Here is a 19318-nt window from a genome sequence, read left to right as displayed (position 1 = left end):
CACCCAGCAATCAGAGCCCAGGAGGGAAACAAGCAGGGCCCACAATGGGGCACTGGGGACAAGGGAGGCCCTGCTTCCCACAGGCGCACTACCCCACTCCTCAGTGCCCCACGCATCTACCCCACAGACACACGATGGGGAGCCCAAGCAGGCTCGGGCCGGTAGTGCACACAGGAGGCGGCCGTGCCCTCCGAAGCCCCAAGGATGGCGTGGGGGGGCCAGCACCTTGGTCACAGGGTGGGCAAGCTCCCGCCCGTGGAAAGGCGTGGCCTCCACAGTGTGGGGGGGCCCTGCCCTGTGCGGGACGTACCTGGATGCTGGCGCTGTGGTTGGGCATGCCGGAGGACAGGGAGATGAGCACTGCAACAGACAACCTGGTCAGCACCGTGGTCAGCACCATGGCCAGTGCCGACACTCACTCAGGGCCATGGGCAGCCAGCATCCCCTCGCCGGGAGCAGGGATGGGAGTAAGGACAGAAATGCCACGGGGTTTGGGACCGCACATCCCAACTGTGTTTGCAAAAATCTAGCTCCACTGCAGGCCTGAGGTCAGGAACCTGCAGGCGCCCCCACCCTCACTGACAGGACAGCTCCCAGGCCTTAGCTGTTCCTGCAAACACTGTGGTTTACTTGCAACCCCTGCTTCCCTCTGGAGTCTGGAAGCCTGGCCCCGAGGCCACAGGACCAGACCCTGTAGGAACCCAGGCACTGGGTCTCTGGGAGCCTCCATGGTGACACTTCACGAATGATCATCACAGCTCACTGCTGGGGGATGAAGCACATCCTGTAGGACTTTACTGAAAGAAGGCTCTAGAAGCTGGGCCTGGCCTCCCCAACATCCCCTGAGCTGTTCCCCTTTACTGACTCTGCTGTGTCCTTTGGGCAGGGATAGGCAGGCAGCGAGAAGCTGACCCTCAGAGCCCTGGTTCTAACAGCTTTAAAAGAAACACATGCAGCCAAGGAACCACCAGGCACATGCAGGAACAGAGACTTGATTTCCAACAAGCCAGTGGCATGGAATGCAGGCATACAGGGGAGTGTGAATGTGTGTGTGTGTGTGTGTGTGTGTGTGTGTGTGTGTGTGTGTGTGTGTGACTGTGTTTTTCTTTTTAAGATGTGGGTTCTTCGAAGCTAAGCTATGAGGACGCAAAAGCATAACAATGATCTAGGCCAGGCACAGTGGCTCACGCCTGTAATCCCTGCACTTTGGGAGGCTGAGGCAGGCAGATCATCTGAGGGCAGGAGTTCGAGACCAGCCTGACCAACATGGAGAAACCCAGTCTCTACTAAAAATACAAAAATAAGCCGGAAGTGGTGGTGCATGCCTGTAATCCCAGCTACTTGGGAGGCTGAGGCAGGAGAATCACTTGAAACCTGGGAGGTGGAGGTTGCGGTGAGCCGAGACTGTGCCACTGCACTCCAGCCTGGGCAATAAAAGAGAAACTCTGCAACTGCCCCCCCGCACCTCCCCAAAAAAGAATGATCGAATGGACTCCAGGGACTTGGGGGAAGGGTTGGGGTGAGTGATAAAAGACCGCACATTGGGTGCGGTGTACACTGCTTGGTGTTGCTGCACATAAATCTCAGAAATCACCACTAAAGAACTGATCCCTATAACCAAATACCACCTGTTCCCCAAAAACTATTGAAATAATTTTTTTTTTTTTTTTTTTGAGACAGAGTCTCGCTCTGTCGCCCAGGCTGGAGTGCAGTGGCCGGATCTCAGCTCACTGCAAGCTCCGCCTCCCGGGTTTACCTCATTCTCCTACCTCAGCCTCCCGAGTAGCTGGGACTACAGGCGTCCGCCACCTCGCCCGGCTAGTTTTTTGTATTTTTAGTAGAGACGAGGTTTCACCATGTTAGCCAGGATGGTCTTGATCTCCTGACCTCGTGATCCGCCTGCCTCGGCCTCCCAAAGTGCTGGGATTACAGGCTTGAGCCACCGCGCCCGGCCTGAAATAATTTTTTTAACACAAAAAATACGAACATCTGGACATGAATAACCCTGGGTGGAAAATCTACATATAAATGTAAACATGAATGAAAAAATGTGGCAAAATAAATGCATATTCACACATGCAAGATTTCAGAAATGCCACACCCAATCTTTGTAGGAATGTTTTTTTTTGTTTTGTTTTTTGAGAAGGCGTTTCGCTCTTCTTGCCCAGGCTGGAGCGCAATGGCGCAATCTCAGCTCACTGCAACCTCCGCCTCCTGGGTTCAAGCGATTCTCCTGCCTCAGCCTCCTGAGTAGCTGGGATTACAGGCACCTGACACCACCCCCAGCTAACTTTTGTATTTTTTAGGTACAGACGGGGTTTCACCATTGTTGCCAGGCTGGTCTTGAACTCTTGACCTCAGGTGATCCACCTCCCCTGGCCTCCCAAAGTGCTGGGATTACAGGCGTGAGCCATCACACCCAGCCAGGAGCGTTATTTGAATATAAAAGTAAACAGTAATTCTTTTTGTTTTAAAACAGGTATACAGATTATCCAGATAGGAATAAATTTATTTTAAAAAGAAATGTAGGCTGGGTGCAGTGGCTCACGCCCGTATTCCCAGCACTTTGGGAGGTCAAGGCGGTAGATTACCTGAGGTCAGGAATTCAAGACCAGCCTGGCCAACATGGTGAAACCCCATCTCTACTAAAATTACAAAAAATAGCTGGGCGTGGTGGCGCGTGCTTGTAATCCCAGCTACTCGGGAGGCTGAGGCAGGAGAACTGCTTGAATCTGGGAGACGGAGGTTGCAGTGAGTGGAGACTGCGTCACTGGATTCCAGCCTGGGCAACAGTGTGAGACTGTCTCAAAAAAAAAAAAAAAAGAGGGTCGGGCACGGTGGCTCATTCCTGTAATCCCAGCACTTTGAGAGGCCAAAGCGAGCAGACCATGAAGTCAGGAGTTCGAGACTAGCCTGACCAACATGGTGAAACTCTGTCTCGACTAATAATATAAAACTTAGCCGGGCATGGTGGCGCGTGCTACTCAGGAGGCTGAGGCAGGATAATTGCTTGAACCTGGGAGGCAGAGGTTGTAGTAAGCTGAGGTCGTGCCATTGCACTCCAGCCTGGGTGACAGAGTGAGACTCCATCTCAAAAATAAAAAAAAAGAAAGAAAAGAAAAAAAAGAAATGTAGATGTGTTAATTATCTGAATTGTGCTAACTTTTTCACAATCAAGTGGTGTACCTTAAAAATATACCATTTTAAGGAGCCGGGAGCGATGGCTCAAGCCTGTAATCCCAACACTTTGGGAGGCTGGGGCAGGCAGATCACAAGGTCTGGAGCTCAAGACCATCCTGGCTAACATGGTGAAACGCCATCTCTACTAAAAATACAAAAAAAAATTAGCCGGGCGTGGTGGCGGGTGCCTGTAGGCCCAGCTAATCGGGAGAGTGAGGCAGGAGAATGGCGTGAACCTGGGAGGTGGTGCTTGCAGTGAGCCGAGATTGCACCACTGCACTCCAGCCTGGGCGACAGAGCAAGACTCTGTCTCAAAAAAAAAAAAAAAAAAAAAAAAAAAAAAATTTAAATTGTCAACTATACCTAAGCTAGAAAAAAACAAACGAGATGAGGTGCTGGCCGAGTGCAATATCTGAGGCCTGCAATCCCATCACTTTGAGAGGTCAAGGCAGGAGGATGGCTTGAGCCCAGGAGTTCAAGACCAGCCAGGGCAACACAGTGAGACCCTGTCTCCACCAAAAATTCAAAAAATGACCTGGGTGAGGCGGCATGCACCTGTAGAGGCAAGAGGACCGCTTAAACCCGGGAGGTCAAGGCTGCAGTGAGCTATGATTGCACCACTGCACACCAGCCTCAAGAGAGGCAGGGTCTGGCTCTCTCTGTAGCCTGGAACTCCCGGGCTCTAATGATGCTCTTGCCTCGGCCTCCTGAATAGCTAGGCCCTCATACCTGGTGAGAAGCTTCCACTTTATCAACCATAAGGAAGTGCACCGCCTAATGCCCCGTCAGGCTTTGGCCGACTTGGAGGAGCCCGGCTGAGACCACCGGGGACACTGAGTGTTGGCCCTGGTGCCCTGGCCCGGCCGGAGGCGTGGGTTCTGACTCTGCCTTAGAAAATATTTTTGTGGTAGATGCTGCTGCTTAAGTACCCACGGGTGAAACAACGTGCTGTCTCAGGAGTGCTTGAAAGTCTCAGAAAAAACGCAGCTTTGTGTGCGAGCTGCTGGGAGGCCCTAAGCATCTGTGGAAGCAGGTAGGAGGAGAGGCTTCATCTGCAAATGCATCTTTCACACCCAAGGGGACTCCAGAGCGGCTGGGCTACTGAGCAGCTGAAGCAGCAAACTCCCAGCACCAAGGGCGGCGGAGGACCAGGCAGGTGCGTGGCCACCTCAATAGCAGAGGCCTGGGGCGGCCTCCCAGCCAGCTTTCCTTCTCAGCGCCAGCACAGGTGGCGCTCGGGGACACCAGACCTGGTGCCCTCCTGTCCCCACCCGAGACCCCAGCCTGACAGTGCCAGACCTTCCAGACGGGGAGAGTGCTGGTTCTCACCTGCAATCACGGTGTTCACACATTCGTAGAGGAGGGACATGGCAGACGTGCTAAGGAAAGGAACACAGGGAAGCGGCATGAGACTGGGGGCCTCATCAGACACGGTGACCCAATGCCGGCGGCTCAGCTGGAGACTGCCTCAGCCCCACAGCCCAGGGAGCGAGCCCCCAGGAAGGAGCCCACGCCCTGCTCTCCAAGGCCTATGGTGCTTGGCTGCTCATCATCTCACCTTCCCAGAAAGGGCACGTGAGAAATCCCACTGCAGCTGCGGGCCCATGACAGCATCCGGGCAGGGACGGATCACGCACCCCCGGCGACCCAAGAGCCCATGAACCTGTGAGATGGCAATACCACCTTCTTACTGCATCCTTACTAGGGTTTTTTGTTTGTTTTGTTTTTGAGATGGAGTCTCGCTCTGTCGTCCAGGCTGGAGTGCAGTGGAACGATCTTGGCTCGCTGCAAGCTCTGCCTCCTGGGTTCACGCCATTCTCCCGTCTTAGCCTCCCGAGTAGATGGGACTACAGGCACCCACCACCACGCCCAGCTAACTTTGTTTTAGTATTTTTAGTGGAGACAGGGTTTCACTGTGTTAGCCAGGATGGTCTCGATCTCCTGACCTTGTGATCCACCCACCTCGGCCTCCCAAAGTGCTGGGATTACAAGCACGAGTCACTGTGCCCGCCTTTTTTTCTTTTTTTTTGAAATAGTCTCACTCTGTTGCCCAGGTTGGAGTACACTGCTGTGATCTCGGCTCACTGCAACCTCCGTCTCTCGGGTTCAAGCGATTCTCCTGCCTCAGTCTCCTGTGCAGCTGGATTACGGGCATGTACCCGCACACCTGGCTAATTTTTGTATCTTTTAGGTAGAGATGGGGTTTCACCATGTTGCCTAGACTGGTCTTGAACTCCTGACCTCAAGTGATCTACTCGCCTCGGCCTCCCAAAGTGCTGGGATTACAGGCGTGAGCCACAGCTCCCAGCCCTTTTCTCTGTTTCAACGTGTTCACACACAGATACTCGCCACAGAGTTGCAGCTGCTTACAGCTTTACAGTTGCCTGTGGGGCAGGGCCATGGCCCAGGAGACGTCCATGCCACGTAGCCTAGGAATGTGGTGAGCTTCACTACAAGGTGCGTGTGAGCGCACGCTATGCCGTTCACACGGTGAATCATCCTAATGACACCCTTCTGTGAACATGTCCTTGTTGCTAAGTGACACATGACTGCATCTGAAAGTCATGCGATGACGACTCTGCCTGTGGCCCACTCCACCCCTCCCCTTCCCTGCAGTGGGGGCTGGGGGGTGGTCCTGGCTCCTCCTCAGCACTTGGTCTGAGGAATTAAAGTGTCCTCTTCTAGCAACCAAAGGCAGCCCGGCCTGAAAAGGCTCCTGACATACGGTCCCATTTCACGGCCTTTCAGAGCTGAGACCCACAAAGAAAACCCAAACGCCTCAAATGTCTCTGGCAGCATGGAGAAGAGTCCAGTGGCCAGGCTTCCACCATAGGACAGAGAGTCTGCTGAACATATGAGCCTTCCATCTTTCAGCTGCTTCACGCCTAACTCCTGCTGTACCCCGCTGGGACCAGGCTGCCAGCTGCTCCAGCACTGGACCCCATGCAGCCCGCCCACCCCACTGCTCCCGCAATGGACCCCGTGGAGCTGGCCCACCCCTGCCACTCCGACACTGGACCCTGTGGAGCCCGCCCGCCCCGCCGCTCCGACACTGGACCCGCCCGCCCCTGCCGCGCATGGTCTCCACTCACCTGTGGATGAGGTTGGTGAGGGGCTCGATGAGCTTCTTGCCCAGCCGCGGCTCCAAAGGAGTCAGAGCACCAAACTGCAGGGACAGCAGGGCCTCAGTCTCCCGCGGGGAATGCACCACGCAGGGTGAGGAGGCCGCATCCCCGGGCAGTACTTGCCAGCTTGATGATCTTGATGAGGACCCAGTTGTTGGTGGAGGACGTCATCAGCTTGAAGAAGAGTGGGGCCAGGGACAGGTAGTTCTTAGGGTTCCGTCTGGCCAGCTCGCAGATGACGTTGACGGCAGCAGACTGAACCCCTGGGGAACAAGCGGTCCTCATGAGCATGCCTGCTCTTCTGCTTAGAAAACCATCCTCCTGTCTTCCTGGTCTGCGAGGAAGTTCTGGGGCCTGCGGCAGCTCTCACTCAACATGGCCCTGGCTCTGCCACCTCCTCCTGGTGACAGGGACAGCAGCTACAGGCCTGTTCCTCCAGGGAACAGGCCACAGCAGCCAGCTCCTGGTGCTGAGAAAGCATTGCTCGGCACTGTTGCGAGGCACAAGTGCGCCCGAGCGTCACCACGCTCAGGACAGCCTGACAGTGGCCTTCTGAGTGGGGGTTTCGGCAAGAAGGGCTCCAGAAACAGCTGCCCAGCCATCGGGGCTCAGGGAGCCTTCCTGCTGCGTCTGTGCCCAGCACTCCAGGGAGAAGCTCGCCCATCGGGTCCCGTGCTTAGAGCTGGGGTCTCCCCTCCTACACGCAGGGCCTCGGGATTCCTGTGGGCTGGCTTTGGAGTCCACCAAACCACGCCTGCCACACGCCAGAGGCTTCCCACACGCAGCCCAGGGAAACTCAGTGAAACTGAATTTGAAGCCATGTCCCACAGTCACCACATCACAAATACACAACAGTCACGTGAGGTGGAGGCAGCTCCTGTGAGGGACATACGGTCTAGACCATCCCCTGCTCTGCGGAAGGCGCCCCCTGGCAGCACTGGTCCTATGACGGGCTGGCGGGGTAGGGCGTACACCTCTGCTCAGGGATACACCAGGCTCACCAGCTGCCACATGAGATCTTACTGCCCCCACCTCCAGCACCTCCCTCCCAGCTGCCCCAGCGAGGGGAGGCCCAGCCACCTCCAGCCGGCATGCTCCTGGACGGAGCCCTCCACTGCTCCCCAAAGCACCCCCAAAACACACCACCACATCTTCCCAGGGTACTGGCTGAACCCCCACCCCCAAGCCTGAAGTTTAACTGAAATCCACAAACCAGGGTCGGGGTCCTCCAGCTTCTCCTTCAGCCGGGGAAAGGCGGGGCGCAGCGACTCAGGGTACTTCAGGAACACCTTGTACATGATCAGCACAGCCTTCTTCCTGATGTAGGGCTTGGTGTGCGACATCTGCGGGGCAGCGGGCTTCAGCCTACACGGGTTTTCTGCGCCTCATCCCTGCTCACGCCTCTCCCCGTCACCCTCCTCCACAGGGAGAAGACGTCCTACAGCCCGAGGCTGTGGCTGCACACCAGCCCCAGAGGCCAGAGAGCAGCATCTTAGATGGCATGGAAGCCGGCCTCCCTGTGCCCTGACTCAGGCCTGCCCTCCAGACTGAGCCCTTCTCCTGAGTGGCCTTCCTGCCCCAGGGTCCTGGGTCCCACAGTGGGAGGAGGAAGGCTAGAGAGGAAAGTCATGCTGGGAACTCAGCCTACAGCCCAGCTCCCCACGGCTGTGCCCTGCAGCTGCTCAAGTTCCCCGGCGGGAGCCCTCCCATCAATCAGGCCCAGGGAGCTGCCTTGAACTGCCTGGTCCTGACAGAGCCACCCCATGATGGGGCGCTGACATCCGCCCACTCACAGGCTCCCCACTGCTTTACTGTAGAGGAGCCGGCACTCTGTGAAGGCCAGAGTCAGTGATTTCAGCTTCGTGGGCCAGACGGCCTCTGTCGTGACCACGCGGCTGTGCCCTTCATAGCCCAGGCCACTGGAGACGACATGACACATGGAAAGAAGGTGCAGCCGGCTGGATTTGGCCCTGGGCCGCAGCCCACTGATCCCTGATCTAGAAGCTCAGCAGGCTGTGCTGACAATCTCCAAGACCATCAGCCACAATCTAGACACTGCTGGGCAGAGAGGCAGCCATGCGGGGACAGCACCCATCAGCCACGATCTAGACACCTCTGGGCCGACAGGCAGCCACGCGGGGACAGCGCTTCCCAGGGAGGAAACCACGCCCTTCCATACTGTTAATCTGGCTGCTGTTTTTTAAATGAAAAGGAACAAAGGTCTCCCTCATGAGCTGGAGATTAAGTCAGGCACAAAACAGATGTTTCTGGGGCCAAAATTTCCAGGGGCTTCTCAGATTTTAGACTGTCACAGCCGGGGCTGTAGCCTTTGACAAGCGGAGTGGCAGGGAGGAGCCCAACCGTGGTCAGGGATGGAGGAAAGAGGACCACACAGAAGCCCACTGGCAGCTCAGACAGGAGCCACTGTCAGACCTCGGGGCCAACATCCCCCACCGGGCCTGGCCCATCAGGGAGACCCTGCTCCTCCTCTTGGCAGGATGATTTCAAACATAAACTCAAGACACGCAGGAATCAAAGCGGCCCAAGAGCCGCCCCACCAGCTGACAGTGATTTGGTTCCATCTCAGGCAGGCCACACACCAGGGCCCCAGCCGGTGTCCGCACGGCCAAGCTTCCCTGGCACGCCACTTGGACCGAGTTTTTCCCCGAGCAGACGTGCAGGGTGGCGGGCAAGCTTACAAACTCACCAGTGTCATGATGTCGTTTGCCAGGTCTCTGGCAAGGTCTGGGGTGACGAAGCAGGACAGACCCGTCAGCGCAACACCTGTGTCGTACTGGCTAGGGCTGCTCAGGTCCTGGAAAGCGGCAGAGAAAGGGCCGTGGCCAGGATGCCCTGGGCGGCACATCCGACGCCTGGGTCGCCAGGAGCAGCAGGAGCAAAATCCTCCCAGGACGCCCCAGGACTCGGCATATCCCCTTGGGGTGCAGCTGTGCCTTATCACCCCTGCTGCAGAGGGGTCTGGAGCTGAACTCAGACGAGGAGGAACAATTTAGAGCCCATGGAAGACACTGTCACCAAGAAAGGAGCCGGGATGGGCGCGGCTGGGGACACTGAGGTGTGAGGCACAGCCTGGAGGGCTGTGTGTGTGGCAATCAGCTGAGTTCCGTGGCTCCTCCTGGGTGGGCATGCCGGGCACAGTGAGGTCTGAGGCACAGGCCGAAACACTCTGTGGGCGGGAATCAGCTGAGTTCCTGGGCTCCTCCCGGATGGGCAGGGCTGGGGACAGGGAGGTCTAAGCCACACACTGAAGCACTCTGTGTGGGAATCAACCGAGTTTCCTGGCACCTCCTGGGACAGAGGTACTTGTCACAAGTCACTGCAAGTGTGGGGAAGGGCCACCACGGGTGCAAGAGCAGAGCCAGGCCTAAAACCAGGGCTGCCCCCACCCATCACTGGCAGCTCCCAGTCCACAGAGACGGTGCTGCTGGGCCTGGCACGGAACAGGCGGAAGACACGCCCCGCAGGATGGGGTCCTCGGAGAGCCTGCTTCCATTTGGGGTCCCTTTCCCCAACAACTGAGGGGAAGGGCCCAGGAACAGCTCCCGTGGGCCCCTCTCCAAGTTCAGCTGGCAGCTGCCCCCGCGCTCCCCTGGACTCTGCCCCAGCTCTTCACTCCCGCAGTTCTCACTAAAACACGGCATCCCCCCGGCTCCTGTCTCAGCACTCAGGGAAACAAACCTTCTCTTGATATCACAAACCTGCTCTCGGGGAGAGATTTTCTTAAGGAAACTCCCAAGACTCCATCTACATATGCACCTATCAAGATCCGTTTTCAGGGTTACCATTCTGTGATCAAAATATGACAAGGCCAGCTTTTTTTTTTTTCAGACGAGTCTCACTCTGTCCCCCAGGCTGGAGGGCAGTGGTGCGATCTCAGTTCACTGTAACCTCTGCCTCCCAAGTTCAAACAATTCTCTGCCTCAGCCTCCCAAGTAGCTGGGATTACAGGCCATGTCACCATGCCCAGCTAATTTTTGTATTTTTAGTAGAGATGGGGCCAACTGGTTCTTTTGAAATGACACAGTGGCCGTGCACAGTGGTTCACGCTTGTAATCCCAGCACTTTGGGAGTCCGAGGTGGGCAGATCACGAGGTCAGGAGATCAAGACCATCCTGGCCAACATGGTGAAACCCCGTCTCTACTAAAATACAAAAAATTAGCCAGACATGGTGGTGCACACCTGTAGTCCCAGCTACTTGGGAGGCTGACGCAGGAGAATTGCTTGTACCAGGGAGGCAGAGGTTGCAGTGAGCCAACATTGTGCCACTGCACTCCAGCCTGGCAACAGAGCAAGACTCCGTCTCAAAAAATAAATAAACAAAATAAAATAAAGTAACACAGTGAGTTGGAAACCGTGGCACACACCTCTAATCCTACCACTTTGGAAGGCCGAAGCAGGAGGATCACTTGAACCCAGGGGTTCAAGATCAGCCTAGGAAACATAGTGAAACCCTCCCTGCCTCTACAAAAAATACAAAAAAATCATCTGGGCATCGTGGTGCATGCCCGTAGTCCCAGCTACTCAGGAGGCTAAGGTGGGGAGATCGCTTGAGCCTAGGAGGTCGAGGCTGCAGTGAGCTGCAATCGCGCCACTGCTCTCCAGTCTAGGTGACAGAGCAAAACCCTGTCTCAAAAAAAAAAAAAAAAAAAAAAAGGTAAGAAAATAATGTTTTGTCTTTTTTTTTTTTTGAGACGGAGTCTCACTCTGTCACCCAGGCTGTAGTGCAATGGGGCGATCTCGGCTCAGCACAACCTTCACCTCCCGGGTTCAAGCGATTCTCCTGCCTCAGCCTCCTGAGTAGCTGGGATTACAGGCATGCACCACCATGCCCGGCTAATTTTGTATTTTTAGTAGAGACTGGGTTTCACCACGTTGGTCAGGCTGGTCTCAAACTCCCAACCTCAGATGATCCACCTGCCTTGGCCTCCCAAAGTGCTGGGATTACAGGCGTGAGCCACCACACCAGCCCAGAAAATAATTTTTTTAATTACAAAACAAGCCAGGAGGCCGGGCACGGTGGCTCAAGCCTGTAATCCCAGCACTTTGGGAGGCCGAGACAGGCGGATCACGAGGTCAGGAGATCGAGACCATCCTGGCTAACACGGTGAAACCCCGTCTCTACTAAAAAATACAAAAAAAACCTAGCCGGGCGAGGTGGCGGGCACCTGTAGTTCCCAGCTACTCGGGAGGCTGAGGCAGGAGAATGGCGTAAACCCGGGAGGCAGAGCTTGCAGTGAGCTGAGATCCGGTCACTGCACTCCAGCCCGGGCGACAGAGCAAGACTCCGTCTCAAAGAAAACAAAACAGGCCGGGTGCGGTGGCTCAATATTGTAATCCCAGCACTTTGGGAGGCCGAGACGGGCGGATCACGAGGTCAGGAGATCGAGACCATCCTGGCAAACACGGTGAAACCCCGTCTCTACCAAAAAATACAAAAAAACTAGCCGGGCGAGGTGGCAGGCGCCTGTAGTCCCAGCTACTCGGGAGGCTGGGGCAGGAGAATGGCGTAAACCCGGGAGGCGGAGCTTGCAGTGAGCTGAGATCCGGCCACTGCACTCCAGCCTGGGTGACAGAGCCAGACTCCATCTCAAAAAAAAAAGAAAAAAAAAAGAAAACAAAACAAAAAAAACAAGCCAGGCACGGTCGCTCACATCTGTAATCCCAGCACTTTGGGAGGCCACGGCGGGTGGATCACGAGGTCAGGAGATCGAGATCATCCTGGCCAGCACGGTGAAACCCCGTCTCTACTAAAAATACAAAATATTAGCCAGGCATGGTGGTGGGTGCCTATAGTCCCAGCTACTCAGGAGGCTGAGGCAGGAGAATGGCATGAACCTGGGAGGCGGAGCTTGCAGTGAGCCGAGATTGTGCCACTGCATTCCAGCCTGGGCGACAGAGCAAGACTCCATCTCAAACAAACAAACAAACAAACAAAAGAAATGAGGGCCGGGTGCAGTGGCTCACACCTGTAATCCCAGCACTTTGGGAGGCCGAGGTGGGTGGATCACTTGAGGTCGGGAGTTCGAAAGCAGCCTGGCCAACATGGTGAAACCCCATCTCTACTAAAAACACAAAAAAATTAGCCGGGTGTGGTGGTGCACCCCTGTAATCCCAGCTACTTGGGAGGCTAAGGTAGGAGAATCACTTGAACCCGGGAAGTGGAGGTTGTGGTGAGCTGAGATCGCACCACTACACTCCACCCTGGGTGACAAAGACTCCATCTCAAAAACAAAACAAAAAACAAACAAACAAAAAACAAGGGCAGCTGTAATTCCAGCTACTCAGGAAGCTGAGGCAGTAGAATTGCTTGAACCCAGGAGTCGGAGGTTGTGGTGAGCCGACATCACGCCACTACTCTCCAGCCTGGGCAACAGAGCAAGACTCAAGTCTCAAAACAAAACAAACAAACAAAAATGACACAGTGGACTGCAAACATCGGGAGCATGTGATCCTACACAGAGGAAGCAGGTGCTAACTGGCTGAGCCGGAGCCCCACAGACACCACCTGCATCTGAGGCCAGCCAGTGGCAGGCACCGGGTCAGAGCCACGCCCGACACACAGGGCCTAACAGCTCCAAGCACCTGGCAAGGCAGTGGTGGATGTAAGTCCCCAGTGAGGTGCTCACACAGGGATCCGGCCGTCCGAGCCCATCAGCAAGAGACACAAACCTGGGCCCGACATGTGGCCCTCCTTCCTGGGCAGCTGCCACCTGGGTATCCAGGGCGGCTGGAGACCTCCACCCTCCTCCCTCCCAGTTACCACCTGCAAAACCCGCTCCCATCCTCCTCTCAGTGGGCCAGACTCCCACCCAGGCCCCTCCTGCTAGGCACTCCAGTCACCCTCATGGCCATGACCCAAGATCCCACGGCATCGAGGGCACATGTCGTCCGCAGCCCAGGCGGGATGCCCAGCTCCATAATCTTGCCCACAACAGTGAGCCCAGTAGAGCCAACAGTCCCGGGACCTGCACCACACCCTGTGCCGGGCACCAGTCACCACCAGTACCCCCCCACCTGTGCCTCGGCAGGCTGGGAGTCCCTGACCCAGGTAGCCAGGTCACCCTGTGGGGTCAACAACACAGTCACAGGGTCCTGCTCTTGCACATGGACATTGGAGAACCGGGGCCACGGCCTCTGAGGTGAGGTCTAGGACCAGAAAGGGGCCAGGTGCCCATGAGAAGGGTGGGCCTGATTCTCCAACACCCCAACCCCTCCATCGAGAGGCAGGAACCAAACATGTTCAGAGCTCAGGGGCCAAGGAGGACCTTTGCTACCCAATGGCCTTCGTGACCATTTCAAAATGCAACATTTACATGGTGCTGAAAAATGCACCTCGTGGGACTCAAAAGAAACCGCGGGCAGGAAGCACCCCATATGGGGACGAAGGGCCCACAGCTACAGCAGGCACTACCATACGGGGAGAAGGGAAGAAAGGGGGCGACTGCAGAGGCCAGCCTCGAGTGGACCCTGGAGCCCCATTTGCCGGCCCCTCCATGTGGTGAGCGAGGGAAGGGGGCACCGCACGCTCAGCATCCCTCCACCTCACAACCCCACCAGGGAGCGCAGACTCAGACCCACCGGGCCACCTCTCCGTGTCTGCTGGGAAGACCGTGGCTGCAGAAGCCCTGCTCGCACTCCAGGGTGCCACAGGTGCCTGCTGCCCACAGGAAGACCAGCGTGGAAACCAGATGCTCTGGCAGGGGACAGGCTGCACTCAGCACAGAGTGGCCTGGGCCGGGGACCTACCTTACGGATCTGATTGGTGGTCAGCATGATGACATCGGTGCCTTCATGAAAGCTCTGGGAAGCAGCGAGGTAGCCGATTCGCTGGGAGAAAACAGACGAGCACATCAGAGGCCGGGCACCTGCAGCCTTCAGGAGCTCCCAGCTCTACTCTGCAGCGTCCGCACCAGGCAACGCCGGTCCAGAAGCAACGCCCTGCAGCCTGGACGCGGGGGCCACCAGCAAGTGGGAACCAATCCGCATTTGAAAACCAACCCACATTTCTTCAAAATTCCAGAAGGAAATTCCCAGAGTTTGGAATATGTATGAGTTTTTTTTTGTTGGAGACAGAGTCTCACTCTGTTGCCCAAGCTGGAGTGCAATGGCACGATCTCAGCTCACTGCAACTTCCACTTCCCGGGTTCAAGCAGTTCTCCTGTCTGAGCCTCCCAAGTAGCTGGGATTATAGCCGCGCACCACCACGCCCTGTTAATTTTTGTATTTTTAGTAGAGATGGGGTTTCACCATGTTGGCCAGCCTGGTCTCGAACTCCCAACCTCAGGTGATCCACCTGTCTCAGCCTCCCAAAGGGCTGGGATTATAGGCCACTGAATCCACCTTGGGTAACAGAGCAAGACTCCGTCTCAAGAATAATAATAATAAAAATTGGCTGGGCACGGTGCCTCACACCTGTAATCACTCCCCCCACCCCACCAGCCTCGCCGTCCCGGAACCTCACCTTGAAGGTGAACTTGGAGGCACTCATCACTTCTATGATGTTGAAGGCGGCCCAGCTGATGTCGTATCCCAACATCTGTAACTGTTACGGGACGCACAGGAAATTGCACTCACAAGCCAAAGTGGAGACAAAGGGTTTGAGCCGTAGCATGAAGTGCTCCCTCCCAGCACACGGAACAGACTCACTCATGGTCAACAAACCACCCAATATACGCCCCTGAGGCCTTTAATTTCTTCTTTTGACAAACGATTCTGACATTTAAAAGCTACAGGGACAGGTTAGTGACAGGCACTAAAAAGAGGCTCAATGTCCGCAATTGGCTAACTGGCACTTATGGGTACTGGTTACATTCCCCTACCACCCCTTGGCGAATCGGCTCCTTGAAATAGTTACGAGATGAGCAGAGCATGGGGGACCCTGGACGAGCCCTTCGTCTCGCTACCTCCCACGGGAAAATAGGCCAGAGGGAGGAGTGCCTGTCCCCAGCTCACGCACTGACCTGGAACTGCAGCCAGGAAGGGAGCCAGCCCAGGAAGGTCCAGGGCCCCAGCTCTCCCCACTAGGCGTCCTGGCGCAGCCTGTGGTGGGAGCCGAGACTGCAGGCAAGGGGTGTCCCTAGTGAATCCCACCCAGAAGAGGACCCCATGGGGCTCCCTCGGGGCTACCACCAGGGCCTGTGGGTTGCTGCCCTCTGGCCTGTTTGCCAGTCATGTGACAATCATGGCTCTCCGCTCCAGGACTCCGGGTTGGCCCTAAGGCGCTCACCGACAGCGGTGGTACCAATGACTGACAGGTGGACAGACAGGCTGATGAACAGGGGGACACGCGCTGAGTGTGAAGCAGCCCGACAGTGCTGGGCGCGGGCCACCGGCAGACACTTACATACGTCAGCTTGCAGACCGCATTCGCCTTCACCGCGATGTTGTCCTGCTTCAGCTCCTGCTTGATCTCATCGATGCACTGAGAGATGTATTTTGCCTATAATGGGAGATAAACACAGAAATTACAAACATCTAGCTAAGATGGTTGAAATACTGATTCCAGGCCAGGAGTGGTGGCTCACGCCTGTCATCCCAGCACTTTGGGAGTCCGAGGTGGGCAGATCGCGAGGTCAGGAGTTCAAATCATCCTGCCCAACATGGTGAAAGCCCGTCTCTACTAAAAATACAAAAATTAGCGGGGCGTGGTGGCGGGCGCCTGTAATCCCAGCTACTCAGGAGGCTGAGGCAGGAGAATCATTTAAACCCAGGAGGCAGAGGTTGTGATGACACCACTGCATTCCAGCCTAGGTGAGAGAGCCAGACTATGTCTCAAAAAAAAAAAGAAATAAAGAAGCCACACAGACACAAGAGAGCACACCATATGATCCATTTCTATGAAATGCCCAGATGAGGCCAATCCAGAGACAGAAAGGGGATTTGTGGGTGCCAGAGGCTGGGGGAGGAGACGGAGAGGATTCGTGCTCTTTCTAGGCTGAGAATGTTTTGGAACTTGGCCGTGGTGGTGGCACACAGCATTCCACTACACACGCCCCGCTGTTTGCGTACTCCTTGGTGGATGAACGTGTGGGGTCTCCCCACCTTCAGCCAGTGTGACCCTCGCTGCTGTGAACACCGTGCTCAGGTTTTGGGGGGATGTGTCTGGATCCCCCTGGGCCTGCTCACTAACTGTGTGTGTCTCCAGTACACCATTAAGGATAGTTCTGACCCAAGCAAACTCAGGTACAAGGTCCAAATGGCAGGCAAGGTTCCCAAGAGACAGACAGGCGTGAGCCGCTCAACATGGCACCAGAGACAAGCCGGGTCGATGCCATGCTGGCCCCAGAGACAACCCACCCCACCCGGAAGGAGAGAGAGGAGGGAGCAGCAGAAGCTTGGAGCGCCTCCCTCAGTGGACGATGAGGCCCCCACGACAAGCCCTCCTAATGCACGGGAGCCCCTCTCCATCATCCGACAACAGACAAGGAGTGACAGCTGCCTGGGCCCCATCCTGCCGGCCCCTACGTCGGGATGCAACGTTCCTCCTGCTGTGCCCACCAGAGGCAAGGATGGCAAGCCCACCCCATCGCACTTCTGTCCCCAGCCCCACTGTAGCTGGCCTCGAAGCAGCCCCAGGAATACCCACCACTCATGTGTCACCCAGGACCACACCCCAAGCTCGGCTGCCAGCTACACCAAGCAGGGAAGGAGCCACAGCTGTGGGGGAGTGGGGGGCTGGGGGGAGCACAGACACAATATTTTCCTGAATGTTTTATGATCCAACTCTGTACAACGGAACAAGTGTCACCCGATCCTCCAGACGGGCTTCAAATTACTACACCTCACCCCAGGACTGTGCTCCCATCCCCACAGCAAGGATAACTCACTCCTCCTGCTCAAAAGGTCAGGACTGTTGATGATTTATAAGGGAAAGAACAAAAAGACCATCACAGGCGTGGAGAGGTCAGACCCTCACGAGGGCAAGGGGGATGGGATGTCAGGCAGCGTGGCTGCCGTGGAAACCAGCCTGGGGTTCCTCCAAGGTTCCATGTGGAGTTACTGCCCCGGCAATTCCACTGCTGGGCGTGCACCCAAGGAGATGGAAAACAGGTGTCCAAACAAAAACAAGCACACGAACGCACATGGTAGTACCATTTATAGTGGCTTGAAACAGGAACAGCCCCCATGCTCACAGCTGATGAATGGATACACACAATGTGGTGGGTCTACGCCAGTCAACTTGCTTGATTTTATTGATTTTTTTTGAGACAGGGTCCCACGCTGTCACCCAGGCTGGAGTGCAATCGGGAGATCACCGCTCACTGCAGCCTCCACATCCCAGACTCAAGTGATTCCCGTGCCCAGCCTCTCAAAGCACTAGGACCACAGGGGTCGCCACCACGCCCAGCCACTAGTCAGCTTTCTAGGAACTCGGCAGTGGGTCGCAACCCTGGGACTCCTTCCTGGCTTTTTAACTGCTGATAAAGACCAAGCAGCTCCTCTCAGACCAAGCCTCACACAAACAAACTTTTTTTTTTTTTTTTAAGACGGAGTCTTGCTCTGATGCAGGCTGGAGTGCAGTGGCGCGATCTCAGCTCACTGCAACCTCCACCTCCCGGGTTCAAGTGATTCTCCTGCCTTAGCCTCCTGAGTAGCTAGGATTACAGGGGCACACCAGCACGCCAGCTAATTTTTGTATTTTTAGTAGAGACGGGGTTTCACCATGTTGGCCAGGCTGGTCTTGAACTCCTGACCTCAGATGATCTGCTCACCTCAGCCTCCCAAAGTGCTGGGATAACAGGCGTGAGCCACTGCGCCCAGCCTGAAGAAAAGAATTTATTAGTCGGGGTATAGAGACATGATCTAGACCCAGAAAATTATATTATAAACATAGATTTAAATTATTTGAAGGTAGCCAGGCGCAGTGGCTCACGTCTGTAATCCCAGCACTTTGGGAGGCCGAGGCGGGTGGATCATGAGGTCAGGAGACTGAGACCATGCTGGCTAACACGGTGAAACCCTGTCTCTACCAAAAATATTTTTTAAAAAATTAGCCGGGCGTGGTGGTGGGCGCCTGTAGTTCCAGTTACTTTGGAGGCTGAGGCAATGGAATGGCGTTATCCCAGGAGGCGGAGCTTGCAGTGAGCCGAGATCGTGCCACTGCATTCTAGCCTGGGTGACAGAGCAAGACTCCGTCTCAAAAAAAAAAAAAATTATTTGAAGGTATAATGTGGCTATACATGACACTTTCTACAAAAACAAAGGGAAATTAGAGGAGCAACATGTGAAATTTCTCAAATACTTCAGCTAGTTCCACACCAAATTCACACTTCACCACACAGCAAGTGAGATGCTAAAACACTGATGCTGGTTTCAGCATCTATTTAATTCTGGGATGTAATTTGGAACACAGCATGCATATTTCCTTTATATACTAACTTCTCAGGGCTACAGTAACACAGGCCATTTAAACCCTAGATACACAGGAGAACTCCCTGGGGTACCTTTTTTTTTTTAATCGAGTCTTGCTCTGTCACCAGGCTGGAGTGCAGTGGCGTGATCTTGGCTCACTGCAACCTCTGCCTCTCGGTTCAAATGATTCTCCTGCTTCAGTCTCCCAAATGGCTGGGATTACAGGCATGTACCACCACGCCCAGCTAATTTTTGCATTTTTAGCAGAGACAGGGTTTCACCATGTTGGCCAGGATGGTCTCGATTTCTTAACATCATGATCTGCCTGTCTCGGCCTCCCAAAGTGCTGGGGTTACCGGTGTAAGCCACCACGCCCGGCCTTTTTTTTTTTTTTTTTTATTGAGACAGGGTCTTCCTCTATTGCACAGGCTAAAGTGCAGAGGCCTAATCACGGCTAACTGCAGCCTCAACTTCCCAGGCTCAAGAGATTCTCCCGCCTCAGCCTCCCGAGCAGCTGGGACTACAGGTGCATGCCCCCATATTAAGCTAAGTTTTTAAATTACATATATATACATATATATATATATATATATTTTTTTTTTTTTTTTGAGACGGAGTTTTGCTCTTGTCGCCCATGCTG

The 19318-nt window shown here is 55.2% G+C and overlaps 1 protein-coding gene across 2 annotated transcripts in view; it reads right to left on the bottom strand.

Moving 5' to 3' along the window:
* The window catches only part of AP3D1 (adaptor related protein complex 3 subunit delta 1), a 59789-nt gene that overhangs the window by 31567 nt on the left and 8904 nt on the right, over positions 1–19318 (bottom strand). For both annotated transcript variants that reach the window (XM_073017149.1, XM_073017150.1), the window contains exons 2-10: positions 15671–15766; positions 14789–14869; positions 14074–14154; positions 9013–9120; positions 7519–7648; positions 6429–6568; positions 6273–6346; positions 4510–4559; positions 311–360 (exon numbers count right to left, since the gene is read on the bottom strand). In XM_073017149.1, the coding sequence (XP_072873250.1) occupies positions 311–360; positions 4510–4559; positions 6273–6346; positions 6429–6568; positions 7519–7648; positions 9013–9120; positions 14074–14154; positions 14789–14869; positions 15671–15766 (810 nt within the window). The remainder of the gene's footprint in view (positions 1–310; positions 361–4509; positions 4560–6272; positions 6347–6428; positions 6569–7518; positions 7649–9012; positions 9121–14073; positions 14155–14788; positions 14870–15670; positions 15767–19318) is intronic.

Source organism: Chlorocebus sabaeus, chromosome 6 (genome assembly GCF_047675955.1).
Source record: "Chlorocebus sabaeus isolate Y175 chromosome 6, mChlSab1.0.hap1, whole genome shotgun sequence".
NCBI classification, from domain to species: Eukaryota; Metazoa; Chordata; class Mammalia; order Primates; family Cercopithecidae; genus Chlorocebus; species Chlorocebus sabaeus.
This window is presented reverse-complemented; position numbering and strand designations above follow the sequence as displayed.